The sequence below is a fragment of the Humulus lupulus genome, chromosome 1 (genome assembly GCF_963169125.1).
Source record: "Humulus lupulus chromosome 1, drHumLupu1.1, whole genome shotgun sequence".
In the NCBI taxonomy this organism is placed as follows: Eukaryota; Viridiplantae; Streptophyta; class Magnoliopsida; order Rosales; family Cannabaceae; genus Humulus; species Humulus lupulus.
Genome location: NC_084793.1, coordinates 234768781 through 234784287, shown reverse-complemented (window position 1 = coordinate 234784287; position 15507 = coordinate 234768781). Strand labels below are relative to the sequence as shown.

Below are 15507 nucleotides of genomic sequence, written 5' to 3'. Positions count from 1 at the left end.
CCCCTCGGGCCTAATTTTGACCATGGCTTTGAATTGCTTCTTGAAATCTCTAGATAATTGATCCCAAGATGCAATCGAATGTCTCTTATACTTTTGAAACCAGTTTTTTGCTGGCCCAGTGAGAGAGGCTGGAAACAACATGCATCTGAGCTCGTAGCCCACATTATTGGCTCGCATGATTGTGTTGAGCGTACTTAAATGACTGCATGGATCTGAATTCCCATCAAATGGTGGGACATGAGGAATTCGGAATCCCTGAGGAAATGGGGTGCTGGAAATATTAGGGGCAAATGTTTCGAGTTCTTCATCAAACTCTTCTTCCCGATCCCGACTGCGTTCATTTTGTAAGAGCCTGAACGCTTTTTCCAGTTGTTCAATCCTTTCTTGGACTGGATCCACGGGGGGTCTGACTTGAAGCAGTGGGAACTGGTTATCGTTGATCACAACCCCAGCGCCTTGGTACGAGGTTCTTGCGTCCATTAAGATGATCCCTCGGATCTGGATTCGACAGATTATCATTCCCCCGATTATGGTTCAGGTGTTCTCATAAATCTGGCTGATCCCTTATGTAACGACCCAAAATTACTAATAAGGCTTAAGGACCTTGATTAGTGTGCCGGGAGGGCACAATTGGAAGTTATGTGAATTAATGGTGAAAATGCATGATTATGTGATAAGCATGCTTATATGATTATTTGGATAAATGTGATGCATGACTATGTGTACTAGTATGCATATAGGCCCTGATTAGGTTATAAGGGTATATTCGTAATTTTGGCTCATTGAGGGCATAAATGTAATTAATTGCGATTAATTTTTGAGACAGCATTATTATGTGGATATATTTGCAGTTTGTGACTTGAGGCGATCCTAGTGAGCGGTTTAGCGGGAAAGTCACGGCGGGGATTTATACCCGGCTCGGGGTGCGTTTGGGGGTATTTCTGGGAATTTAGAGAATATATTGGAGACTATTTGCTATTGAGGAAAATAATTGGTGATTAGTTAGGTGTCGGGATGTAAGCGATAAATATTAGAGACATTCGAGGAATCAGCGGGGATTGGGAGCAATGACTAAAATGCCCTTATAATGACTTAAAGGTTTAGGATTTATTGGGAGGGCAATATGGTCATTTGGTATAATAAGAGGATAAGTCATATTCAGCCCTTATGGACTTAGTGGAATGTTTAGAATGAAATAGAAGTAAAAAGAAACAGAAGGAGGAAAGAAAGTAAGAAAAACAGAACACTTAACCTCTCCCTTTTTCTCTCATTCGGTTCCCTCTTGCATCACACACTCTTGAGGAATTTTGAAAGCTTTAACTCAGGAAAGCTTAGGCTGAAGGTTGGGGTTAGGATCTTTGGTGAAGCTAAAGGATTTAGCAGGAGTTAGTCACACAATTGAGGTAAGTTTCGAGGTTTTTCTTCAATTTCTGGTTTTGGTGTTGAAATGGATTTCTGAGCTGAGTTTTAATGGGAATTCTAGGGAATTAAGGCTGAGGTTTTGAGGAGTGAAAGCTAGGGAGGTGTGGAGGATAGCCTAAGGTCGAATTTTCCCATTGAAGGTAAGAAACTCTAGACTTGGTCACTTGAATTCTGGACTGTTATGGATTCTGTTGAGTTTTTGAGCTTCAAGCTCAATCATGGCATTTTCTTCATTTTGGGGTGCATGTGCTTAATTTTTATGTGATTGAGTCATTTGAGGTGAGTTATAGATGATGGTAGGCTTGTTTTGGTGTTTGGTTGAAGCTTGGAAAGATTTTTTAGAGGTTTGGCTCGGGGAAAATCGAAGGAAGAAAACCAGAGTTTGGCTGTGCTATGACTAGCAATGTAGCACTAGCCTTTGGGCGCTACAACGCTAGGCCTAGTGGTCTGGGAGCTTTTTGGATCTGCTCTTGGCGCTATAGCGCCCTCTTTGTAGCGCTGTAGTGCTACTCTGTCTCCAGTAAAGGATTTTTGGGTTATTTCTTAGGGTTTTTGCCTGGGGGCTTGGGGTTTGATTCCACCACCCCGTTTGGTGGAATTAGGGCTTCCCGAGGGCTCGAGATTGGTTCCGAGGCTAGGTTTTAGAATTGAAGTTTGGTATGGTTCTAATTTGTGGCTGTGACTAGGTGTATGCTAGGGCTCGGGGGGGGGGGGGGGGATCATGCTTAAGGGTTGATTTTATTGAACAAAGCTAGTGGAATCAAAGGTAAGAAACTGCACCCGGTTATCCGTTAATGATGGGACTAAGAGCTCCCTATACATGTAAGATATCATAGATGGTGTAACGCCTTGGATAGCCAAGACTGCTACACTATGTATTTATAAAAGTGCAAGACTTGCTAATCAAGTTGTTTAGTTAAAAACGTGTCACTGAAACCATTAATGAGCTAGGGTTAAAATGTTTTGGTCTCAAAAGATACATTTCATATAATTAAACATTTTACACCAGGGATCCCAAAAGAAACAACGTTTAAAAAAAGTTAGTTTACAAAATTTCCAGAGTACGAACAACCACTAGCCAATCTAAGGGAAAAACAAACATATATGGTTCTTCTATTCCTGTTTCCTCCTCAACCGTGGCGGTTGAGCAGCTGATCATGTACATTCTACTCTCAGATCTCTCCAAGTCAGGGCTGGTCAAGCTTGCCTTTGCCTTTACCTGCACCATGTAGCACCCGTGAGCCAAGGCCCAGCAAGAAAACATAACATTATAGTACAAACAATGACAACAATTGAATAATTCTTAAAGCATGATCATACACTTAGCATATCACACTAATTACATAGCCCATAGACATAAGCAAAGAATCAATAAACCAACACTTAGCTATTCAGCATGACAAGTCCACTAATCAATAATAAACATCAAATCACATAATAATCAGGGTCGACACCCTTAGGTCGCACCCTCTGTTTACCCCACTGACTCCGGTCCGCTTAAACCGAGCTCAGTGCATAATAAGCTGTCCTCAGCTACCAGTGGCTGAGTCGCGCCCTGTGTGCCAATGAAAACTCTGGCACTCTTAGGCTGTTTGTTTACTATTCACATGGCATAATACAACCCTTCAATAAGCATACAAAATAGGGAGCCCTTAGTCCTATTATCAATTCACAACCGAGTGCAGTTTTCTTACCTTTAGTTTCCAAGTGTACTGGTTACGCGAGATGCCTCTTGACCGTGATCTGTTTCTCGAGCCCCTAGCTTATACCTAGTCACGACCAAGATAAGGGATACCATTAATAATTGTAAAAGGGCTTCTAGGTAAGGTTCTAGTCTCCAGAACATCGAATTCCGCCAAACACGGTAGTAGATTTGATCCCGAGCACCCTAGGTTAAATTCCCATGCTTAAATCCCAAAAACCCAAATTCCCTTAAGGCTCGCGGCTCAAGCCTCCTATGCCGTTGCACGGCCCCACACAGAGGCTCATCCATGCCCAAAACCAGACACGGGCTGCGACCCTACAAGCCCCATGTCGCGGCTGGCCCTCCATCCTCAGCATTCATCAGCCTCAGAGGCCCGCGGCTCACCAAGAACTATGCCGCGACCCAACCCTTTCGAACCCAGAAAAACCACCATTTTTTACTCTCAAATCTCACTCAAAACCATCCAAAACTATCCCAATTCCACAACTCAATTATCACAAAACTTCTAACACAATTCCAGCAACACAACCTAGCTAAAACTTAGCCTAGAAACTCACCAAAATCCCACTTCAATCTCTGAAACTCAAAAGCTTGAAAACATCAAAACCAGTCAAGAAAACACTAAGATTCAGTCATTAAATCATAAATTCGAGCTTACCTTCTTTGATGAACCAGCTCTGTAAAAGATTTCTTAGCTAACTCCTAGGTTCCAAACTTCAATTATGTCCTTCAATGTCAAAATCCATAAACACCTCAAAACCCAGCCATAAACACAGAATTTAATCACCATGCATAAAGTGTATGTCTTACCTTAATTCTTGATTGACTCCTCGGCTAATCCTTGAGCTAATCTCCTAAATCTCAGCTCCAATCCTCTGAATTCCAGCCAAGTCCTTCTAAGTTTCTTGTGGTTTTCTTTGAGAGAGAAAAGGAAGAGGCGAGAAGGTTGGTTCTTTATGTTTCTACCGAGTTTTGTATTTTACTTAGTCTATCCTTAGGTAATTAGGTCAATCCTGAGGCTTGGGGTGCCGGAAACGTCCCCGAGGGAAAAATGGTAAAATTCCCCAGTATTCCCACCTAAGCTTCCTAACCTCAAATATATCTCCAATTATTTATTTCCACAACCTGATAACCTAAATAACCATTCAATACCTGAAATACCCCTTGACTTGCCCTGATTCAAGTATTAAGCCCCGTTGTGACTTTCTCGCTAACTAGCTTCCTAGGATCGCCTCAAGTCACATGCTGCAGAATTACCCACATAATAATGTGGTCCTCACAATTATAGTATACAATCACATTTACATTCATATAACCATACAAACATGCTTATCAAAGAATCATGCGTTAAACCAATAAATTCACACATAAACCAATTATGTCCTCCCGGAAAACTAATCAAGGCCCTTAAGCCTTATTAGTGATTTTGGGTCGTTACAGATGGTATTATGCCATGGGACATATGATAAGTGGCTTAAGAGTGCCCGAATCATTATTTGCGCACAGGGCGCGGCTTGGCCACTGGTAGCTGAGGACAGCTTAATATTCACTGACGATTTAAGCGGGTCGGAGTCAGTGGGATGATCAGGGGATGTGACCTAAGGGTGTCGACCCTGTTTATTATGTGAATTGGTTTTTAATGTTAATGAATGAGCTTGGTATGCTGAATTCCTGATTATGTGAATATTATGGATTGTTGAGTATATGGCTATGCTTTATAAGTTGTCTGATTGTTTCCTTGTGAATTGATTGCTTAATGATTATGCTCTGTTATCTGGTTTCTTGTTGGGCCTTGGCTCACGAGTGCTACGTGGTGCAGGTAAAGGCAAGGGAAAAGTGGACCAGTCCTGAGTTGGAGAGCTTTGGGGCTAAATATACATAGTCAGCTGATCGGCCGCCACGGTCGAGGAGTGGTATAGGACGAGAAAAGCCTAAATGTTTGTTTTTCCGTTAGAGTGGCTAGTAACTGTACTTATATCCTGAAATTTTGTAAAATGTCTTTTAAACGTTATTATTTTTGGGATCCCATGTACAAAAAAATGTTTGATTATGGAAAATGTACTTTTGTGACTGAAATCTTTTAACCCTAGTTCAATTATAGTTTCAATACCACTTTTCTAACTAAATGACTTGATTAGAAAGTCTTGCACCTTTATAGGCACAGTGTAATGGTCTTGGCTATCCAGTGCGTTACAACTTGGTATCAGAGCGTCCTAGGTTTAAGGGTTCCTAAAGACTGGCTGGACATGTACATTCACCGCGAAAGATGAGCTCGACTCAGGGTTTTGTAATTGTGTATACATGATTATATGCTTAAATGATTGGAAAGGAATATGAATGTTGATATCTGTATGATTAATAGGAAGCATGGGATACTGATAGAGCCTGGCCCTTGACTATGAATGCTGATATTTGGGTTGGCAGGATCCAGCCCGGTTACTTCTTCGGGTTCTCGGCAGAGCAGGCTGTTCTGCTGGCGGCTGAGGTTGCTCCGACCTTCGGGTGGAAACATTTTTGCGTGCCCGCCCTCGAGGCCTACGTGGCGGAACATGAATGTCCCGCGGAGGCAGAGCCTGATCCTCTAGCGAAGGTGGGACCTGAGCCGCCTGCGCCTCAGCAGCTAGTATGGCTAGCTCTTCATTGCGTTTCTTGGCCTCTGCCAACTGCTTTCGCAGTTGACGATTTTCGAGTTCCACTATCGGGACATATTGTTCAGGATTGTAGTACATGTCCTCGTCATCCCTGGGGGCTGGTGGCCCCCGAGAATCGGATGAACCACTCCTCTCATCAGGGTCCGAGTTCACCATGGGCTGCTTTCCAGGGCGTCGGGGGTAGTCAGTTTCATTTAAAATTTCCTCCTCAGGAACATTGGGATCATCTGCTGCCATTGTTGATTTGGGCGGTTCTTTGACTGAACAGACTCACACACGTACTGTTTAACATCTCTCAATGAAAGCACCAAACTGTTGACGCCATTTTTCGTCAACTTAAACTGTAGAGCAATTAAACAATGAATCGAATGAATGATGAAGAAAAATAAGAGGATTTTTACGTGGTTCAGCGGTTAATCTGCCTAGTCCACGAGTCTATATTATTAAGACTTAGGAGTTTTCTGGAAATTCTTCAGAAATTAATTACCCAGAGTTCTCTCTCTAGAAATAAGAAAATCGATCCTCTACAAGTGGTGATTCCTTCTCTATTTATAGAGAAGGTTGCAGAATTCATTCCCACATATTTCGGGAAGATATTCTGTAAATCAATTGAAATAATGATATTAAATGCATTATCTCCTATATACACAGAAACGTCCCATGAAGATCGGGAACAGATAACAGATTAAATGATATCCCTTAAATATTGGGATTACATAACAGTAGCATGTTCACACGTAATGGGCTATCCCAGGTGATTCATCAGGTCTTCGAGATCAACGATTGGCATTGAGTCCGTTAAGTCTATGGGTCAGTTACGAGCTTTCCACTCAACTTCACTCTATGCTCGAGATAAGTAGCTGCTGACGAGGCTGTCACATCCGAGCTTGCACTTCCCGAGCTCGAATTATCTCGTCTGAAGACAATTGGTAAAAAATATATTCAAGTGTCGTGCCTTTACCCATCGCGAGCTCGGAGAATATTCGAGGTTACACATCCTCGAGGTCGTTATTTTACTTCAGAGAGGTTTAACGGTTGAACCATATGATGTTTGCATATATTTCGAGCTCACACCTGACGAGCCCAGTTTTCGGGGTCATAGCTTCTTATCTCAAAATCTGGGTGGAACACCGTTAAAACCAAAAATTTCCATTATCTATACACTTATTATATAGAAGAAATATGTCTAGTTTTAGGAATCATAGTCGTATATAGTATATACGTAATCAAATTGTACATAATAAAAATATTCAAAAATTAATGATTTAAAATAAATTACAAAAATATCTATATAAATATTAATTAACCTAGTTTACATTATGTTTTTAAATTAACCTTAGAATTAATTAACCTTAGTTTAATTTATATTTTTATGTATTATATATATATATCTTTACCTAAAGTCCAAACCAAGCGAAAGTTAGATATTTTTTTTTCTTTTCTTCAGCAAGAGTGCAATATTTAAGGTGAAACTATGAAGAACATGACTACAAATAATCATTATTTGATCTCTACTACTGCGACAGTTGATGAACCGAATGACGTTGTTTCAACAGAAGAAAACCGTGCTGCTGACAATTGATCTCCCATAGCCTCTGATGAAAGAATCTTCATTCAATATCTGGTCAGTTTTCATCAACCATATTTAATTATATATGTTTTATTAGTTATAATGATCATCAATCATATATATATGGTAAAAAATAATGTGCAATACACGTTTGCTTAGTTTTAAGTTATAAACATGTTTATTCAAACATATATTTATTTTTATATTTTGTAATTATCATATAAATTATAAATAAATAAATAATATCATAAAATAAATAAAATATGTTTAATATAATGTATGTCATAAATGTATTAAAAGAATTAGGGTAAAACATTATCTATAATTTTAATAAAAATCAGTTCACTTTTTTTCTTCAATATATAATAGAATAAATTACAGTTATATAATATATATATAAATATTTATATCAATAATCTCTACATATATGACATCTAAACAAAATATTGACATAAATATATATTTACATGACTACAAGAAACATATATAAATTACAATAATATTTAAAAAGAAATTAATAATAGAATAAAATAAGAATAGAAAAAGTCATAGTGTAGAATAGTATAGGTACATCAACTATTTTTAGTTTCTAATGTATCTCGCAATGTCCTTTGGTGAATTTGATGAAGAAAAAGAGCTTCAATCGCTTGATAAAAAACAAACTATCATACAAATTTATAAGATAAAAAAATGATATATATGACTTTATTATCTTTAAATAAATATGATTTAATTATTTAAATTATTGTAAAATATCGTAAAAATATTATATTTTAATTAATTAATTAATTTTTGTTTAAGTTTATGTTTGTTTTAGTTTTTTAATTTGACAGTAACAACAATAGATTATAAATTATATGTTTACTATAATATTAATATTATATATTAATTTTAAATTTAAGTTTATTGCTAGTTTTTTTTAAAAGAAGTTCGTTTCTAATTGATAGTAGATTATATTATGTTATATATTTACTACGATATTATTCTAATATGTAAAGTTTAAGTTTAAGTTTAGTTAAATTTTATTTAAGTTCTATAACGTATGGTTTTATTATTTTTAAATAATTTGTTTATTTATTTAATTTTATTCAAATTTAAATCATGTTTACAATCTATTGTTAAATATAGAAATATTATATTATATATACAAATATTCTGTTAAGGTTAAAAAAAAATAAAAAATAAAAAACTGTTAAAATAAATAAAAAAATTATTATCTACACATTTATTATATATAAGAGATATGTTGGGTTTATATAGGGCCTATTTTCTTATTTATGAATGATATATACTTAATTAGATATTTGTTCGTTGTCTAGATCTTGGAGTATCGTCTGTATATAAGGTTGCATTTGCATGCCACCTGATTATTGTTTTTATTTTTATTAATCTAGTGTAAAAAGGATCATTGCAAATATATTATTATTATTATTAGTACTATTTTCAATGGCGTATCAGTTAATTTCATCTATTTAAAACTTGATAGAAATAGATCTTTTAGTGTTTTTTTATAAGAAAAATGATAAAGTGCATAAATATAGTTGTTGGGCTCAAAATGTTCGGCCCAAAAACCGTCTCCATTTTAAGTATGCTGAAACGAGTCATTTTGATCTGGCAGAGGCTCCGAAAACAGAAGCTGTGGGTCAGAGGCGATTTGCGCTTTTGACCTCTGTACATTTAACCGAACCAAATATGTTTTGGGGGAAAATTAAGTTATTTCCCCCACTAATCAGGGAACCAGTTTAACCAACTAACCTCCTTTCATTTTTGTTTTATAAATACTGAACTCTTATTCAAATGAAGGGATGGGAAATCTGACTTAGGCATCGGAGTGTACTTCTTGCAGGTACTCTCGACGGTTCAACAATTGTCAAACTGATCATCATTATCAGAGAAGGATCGGAGAATTAGTATTTGTCGGAAAGTACCTCCAGATATAGAAAGGCAAAGTTGTTGCATCAACAAATTGGCGCCGTCTGTGGGAAGCCCTGTTTCCTCTTTCACCATATTGTCAAATCAAGAACTCTTTCATTGCAATCAAGATTCACTCGGACACAAAAGCCATGCCATCGAAGAACAACAGAGCGCTAGGAACCTTCGCCCAGGTCGCCCCACCAACAGATGTGGGCAACCAAATTGACAGGATGTGTCGCCTGCTAGAGGCTAGCCAGCAGAGATCTGACGAAGGCATCAGGGTGCTGACCGAAGCTTAGGCCAGGCTCTGAGCTGAGATTGATGAATTACGAAAAACGAATGAAACTACACGCAGGGCCCAAGAAAAAGAGAATCTCGACCTTGATAGGACTGGAGCTCCAATCGTCCGGATCGATTCCCCTGTTAGAAGCACGCAACACGTCAGGGAAGGGTCCCAATGCCCTCTTCCATCTTCTCCAACTCGTCTTCATCAAGGGGCAGAGGAACAGCAGGCGGTTCGCTACAAAGCACCTGCGCAAGCCGGTGGAGAGCCCACAAGAACAACCCAACTAGTCGCCAAGAATGGGCCCCAGCAGACCCAACAACGGGCCGCGCAAGGTGCACTAGACGAGGACCATGCCCCCTCCATCCGATTCTTGGACAGTTGGAAAGAAGAGATGTTGCGAGAAGTGATGCAGAAGTTCTCAGACGGGAGGTCTGCTCATGCTACTGAACACATGGAATTGGTTTCAAGAAGCACTGAGAGGTCGCCCTTTGCAGGGTGGATACAGAACGAGCCCAAACCAAGGGACTTCATAATCCCTCCATTGCCCTCATTCAATGGAAAAGGAGACCCGCTCAACCACCTATTCCAATTCCAATAGAAGATGGCCCTGGAAGCCAACAATGAAGCCATACAATGCAAAGTATTCTCCGCAACTTTTTCTGGGCAAACCCTGCTATGGTTCAGGCAGTTGAAACCTGGTTCTGTCAACAGTTTCAGTGATCTCCGTAGAGCCTTTCTCCAACTGTACAATGCTAACCGCGAAGCACCACGAATGATGGCAGATCTCTACCGAATCGAGAAAGGCTAAAATGAACACCCAAAGTCATACCTACAACGTTTCATCGACCTCGTACATCAAATCCACGATGTCGAACCAGTCACCGCGACTAACCTCTTCGTCAAAAGCCTACAGGTGGGATCTCTCCTACACGAAAACCTCACCATGACACCACCGTATGACATGGCCAAAGTCCAGATCCACGTCGAGGGCGTCTTTAGGGTCCTGGAATTTCTAGAGTGTGCGCAAAAGAAGTTCTCACTTATCTCCACTCCCCCAGCAAAATAACCCTCCTCCCCCACCTGCAAGGGACGACAAGAGGAAGAGACAGGAGAAGGATCAAATGAAAGGAGGGAAAAGTCCAAAACCAAATCGAGATCCACCACGATACCCCTCTTTCGAATACACCGTCCCTCAGGAGGTCATCTACGAAGAAAATAAAGACAGGCCCATCTAGCGTGAGCCATACAAAATTACCACTTCCCCTGAAAGAAGAAATAAAAACAGGTTTTTCCTCTTCTACAAGGATCATGGCCATACAATCTTCGAGTGCCACAACCTCCACAATCAGATCCAAGCCCTCATGAGAAGTGGACGATTAACCCAGTACATTAAGGGGACAAGCAGACCCGGCGTCTCACAGCCTAACACCGCTTCTGTCCCAACACCACCAGTAGCAGACTCCCTGAATATGGCTACCAAAAGCTCACAAGAGCCTCCCAAACAAATCCCCATGATACACAGGATCATGGAGCTCACCGAGGAACATGAACAGGCAACCAAAATTCCTAGGAGAATGGAAGAAAGAGTGAAGCGATACAGATCATTAGGCCACACAGTCAACCTTGTCACTTCGGAGGACAGATGCTATCCAGCCTCTGCAATCACCTTCACAGAAGATGACTTGCGGGGAGTGCACCTACCCCATGACGACAATTTATTCCTTTTGTTACAGGTCGACCATTTCCAGCTGGGAACAGTTTTGGTTGATGGGGGCAGTGGGGTTGATATTCTCTTATGGGAAGCCTTTCAGAAGATGGGACTCGAAGAAAGTCAGATCAGGCCCTCTGTTGCACCAATCTTGGGATTTAACAGCCAAAGGGTATACCCGAAGGGTGCTGTTAGATTAAACGTGGTAGCCGCAGAGCGCACCTTGCCAGTGGACTTCCTCATCGTGGACTCCGTCACAAGCTACAACACCATCATGGGAAGAAGTTGGATCCACAGAATGCAGGGAGTGGTCTTAACTTTGCACCAAGTTATGCGGTGCCACTCACCCAACAGCCGGTATAAAATGCTTCCTTACCCTGAAAGAGATAAATGATTCTGGCACCTCCTCTCTTGATGACAACCCCAACAAATAGCAATCAAAGAACAACTTAACGGCATGTTTCAAAGGCATAGATGTAGAGGGAGATCGCGAAAAGCCCCAGACCACCCTTGATGATCTAGAGGAAATTTGTATAGATGATGTTGACCCATCCAAAATAGTGCTGGTAAGTACCAAGCTTTCTGAAGAACAAAAGCAGACCCTAATCCAGTTCCTGAAAACCAGAGTTGGGACCTTCACCTGGTCTTCGCATGATATACCAGGAATAGACCCCTCTGTCATGAATCATAGCCTCAACATATCAAATAGCTTCCCACCCATCAAACAAAGGCAGAGGAGGTTTGCTCCCAAAATCAACCAAGCCATACAAGAAGAGGTACAATGGCTTCTGGGCATAGGAGCAATCGAAGAATGCCTGTATCCTAGTTGGCTAGCCAACCCTGTAGTGGTCCCAAAGAAAAACGTAAAAAAGAGAGTATGCATAGACTACACCAACTCCTATAAAATGAAATTGAATCCAACCAAGTGTGTTTTTGGGGTGTCATCTGGCCAGTTCTTAGGGTATGTGGTCAGCCAGAGAGGCATCGAGGCCAATCCAACCCAGATTGCATCGCTCTCAGAGGTCAAGGAACCCAAAACCATCCGAGACATCCAGGCTCTGACAGGAAAAATCGTAGCACTAAGCTAGTTTATATCCCGCATGTCCGATCGTTGCCAGCCTTTCCTCCAATGCATCCAGAAATCTACCAACACCACCTGGGGGACATAACAAAATAAAGCACTTGAAGAATTGAAAGCCTATTTGAGCTCTCCTCCTATACTAAGCTCTCCCATCCCCAACGAAGACTAGTTCCTGTACCTGTCTGTCTCTCACTTTGCCGTAAGTTCAGTGCTCTTTCGGGAAGACGTAGGCCGACAGAAGCCAGTGTTCTACTGCAACAAGATGCTACTAGACGCTGAAAACCGCTACAACATGATGGAAAAATTGGCACTCACACTAATTACGGCAAAGAAGAAGCTACAACAGTATTTTGAAAGTCATACCATCATTGTATATACGGACTACCCAATGAAGCAGGTCTTGAACAAACCCGATCTCTCCGGTAGATTATCCAAATGGGCAATTGAACTCGGGACATATGATATACAGTTTTTGCCACGAAAAGCAAAGAAAGGCCAAGTACTTGCAAATTTCCTAGTTGAGATACAATCTTTTACCCCAGATACCTTACCTGAACTGCTGGAATTAGAAGCTGAATGGGTGTGGACAATGCATACGGACGGAGCCTCCAATTCTCAAGGAGCTGGAATCGGCATCGTATTGGAAGCACCCTCCGGACTAAAAATTGAGGAAGCCATACGATTGGAGCAATTTGCCACAAATAACGAGGATGAGTATGAGGCTCTGATTTACGACTTAGAATTAGCACGAGACATGGGTATTAGACGATTGAAAGTCAGAGGAGATTCAAAACTCATGACAGAGCAAGTGGTCGAAAATTTCGACACCAAGGCACCCCACCTGACCAGCCTATTGAAAAAAGTATCTGAATTGAAGGCACAATTCCATCAGTTTGAGCTTGTGCAAATACCGAGGGAACAAAATCAGAAAGCCGATGCCCTCGCCAAACTAGCCTTTGCAGGAGAATGTCCTCGACATTCCGCCATTTCCAGAAGCCACTCGCCAAGAGATTCGGAAGTTTTCTCAACCTCATCAGAACTAGAGTGCTGGATGGATCCAATCATTCGCTACTTGACCAAGTCTGAATTGCCAACCCATGCAAAAAACGCAAAGCTTCTGTGCCTTCGAGCTCAACGCTACTCCATCATCCATGGAACGTTGTACCACAGGTCCTTTAATGGCCCCTATCTTCAATGTTTACGTCCATCAGAAGCTAAAAAATTATTAGAGGAAATCCACGAAGGAACATGTCGAAACCACATAGGGGGGCGAAGTTTGGCACACAAAGCATTTACAGCACGGTACTACTGGCCATACATGATGACAGAAGCTCACGACTATGCAAAGAAGTGTGACAAATGCCAGCGATTTGCACCCACCATCCATCAGCCCGCTCAAGTTCTACACTCCATCATCGCACCTTGGCCTTTTGCAAAATGGGGGATGGGCGTAGTAGGGGAACTGCCCAGAGCTGTTGGGGGAAAATGGTATGCTTTGTTAGCCACCGATTACTTCACTAAATCGGTCGTAGCAGAGGCATACATCATGATTAGCAAAACTGACACCATGGGCTTCATATGGAAGCACATCATCTGCCAATTTGGGATACCATAGGAAATAGTCGTTGACAACGGAACCCCGTTCCAAAATGCCAAAGTATAGGAGCTGTGTGACACATACATGATAAAATTGAGTTTTTCTTCTGTCACCTACCCTCAAGGAAATGACCAAGCAGAAGCTTCAAACAAAGTCATTTTTGCCAACATCAAGAAAAAATTGGAAGATAAAAAAGACACGTGGGTAGAAGAGTTACCAAAGGTCCTATGGGCATATAGAACAACAAAAAGGTCCTCTACGAGCGAGTCTCCCTATGCCATGGTGTATGGAACAGAAGCTATCATCCCAACAGAAGTGGGCCAACGTATGCTTCGAACAGAGATAGCTTCTGATATGACCATAAACAACGTACAGTTGACACACAATGTAACGACCCAAATTTGCTAATAAGGCTTGGGGCCTTGATTAGCGTGCCTGGAGGGCAATAACTGATATTTTGTATTAATATATGTGAATTTAATGAATATGTGATTAGAGTGCATGTTTAGGTGATTAAATATGCATGTGGGCCCTGTTTGGTTGTTAGGGGCATGATTGTAATTTTAGCCCGTTGAGGGCATAAATGTGATACATGTGATATTTGTGATATAATGGTGATATACTTGTGATGCACATGCCGAGACGGTCCTTGGGAGCTGTTTAGCTAGGAAAGTCACAACGGGGTCAAATACCTGGCTCGGGAGGAGCTTAGGGGTATTTTGGGAATATTGTAAAGTATTCGGGAATTATTGAGTAGCGGTTAGTGGTAGTAATAGTTTAGACATGTCGGGATTAAAACAAGGATTTTTAGGCACACTCGAGGATTTAGCGGGATGTGTTAAAAGACTAAATCGCCCTTGGTGGCATAAGAGGACTTAGGCTAATTTAAGGGGCAATTGGGTCTTTTTGGCAGCTAGTTAAGATTGGATAAGGGCTGGGAATTATTAGAACAGTTTAGAAAAGGCTAAGGAAAGAAAAGAAAAACAAAACTTCTCAGCTCTCTCTCTCTCCCATGCGATTTCCTTTTCCCCTCTCCTTGTTGATTGGGAGTTTGCTGAGTTTTGAGGATTTTGGGCTAGTGAATTGAAGGAATTTGGCTGCTGTGACTAGGAAAGTTAGCTCAAAGGTGTGTTAAGCTCAGAGGTAAGGAGTTCATCTCTGTTTTCTTTAAGTTTCCAAGCTTAACTTTGAGAGTTTGAAAATTGAAGTTGAAAGCTGGATTTGTGGTCTGTTAGTGTGAGAATTCAGCTTGGGAATCAAAAGAGGTTTAGCTTGGAGCTGGAATTGGAGGAAGCTCAAGGTCGAATCCTTGTTTGAGGTAAGAATTCCATGCATTCCTAAGGTTATGCTCTGTTATGGTTTAAGTTTTATAAGGTTTTGAACCAATTTATGAATCATGGGATTGAATGTGTATTTAGGCTTGTTGTTGATGTTTCTGAGTTGTTATATGGTCTATATGGGGTTTTGGATTGAATTTGAGAGTTAGGTATGCTTTGATATTGATGTGGGAGTGTTTTCGCTCGGGGAAAACGTTGGGAAAAACCCAAATTTCTGGGTTCGCGTATGGGCGCCG

At 40.7% G+C, this 15507-nt stretch overlaps 2 protein-coding genes across 2 annotated transcripts; both read left to right on the top strand.

The window, feature by feature from the left end:
- The first annotated feature begins 11074 nt into the window (after positions 1-11074).
- On the top strand, positions 11075-11650 carry LOC133830983 (uncharacterized). The gene has a single exon (XM_062261131.1). It carries the CDS (start codon positions 11075-11077, stop codon positions 11648-11650), a length of 576 nt encoding a protein of 191 aa, XP_062117115.1.
- Positions 11651-12599: 949 nt separating this feature from the next.
- On the top strand, positions 12600-13952 carry LOC133830977 (uncharacterized). Its single transcript, XM_062261117.1, has one exon. The coding sequence runs from the start codon at positions 12600-12602 to the stop codon at positions 13950-13952; it is 1353 nt and encodes a 450-aa protein (XP_062117101.1).
- Positions 13953-15507: the final 1555 nt, after the last annotated feature.

Excerpts from the sequence above, each read along its gene's own strand:
- LOC133830977 (XM_062261117.1), top strand. The coding sequence starts at position 12,600 with ATGCTACTAGACGCTGAAAACCGCTACAACATGATGGAAAAATTGGCA.
- LOC133830983 (XM_062261131.1), top strand. The coding sequence starts at position 11,075 with ATGGAGCTCACCGAGGAACATGAACAGGCAACCAAAATTCCTAGGAGA.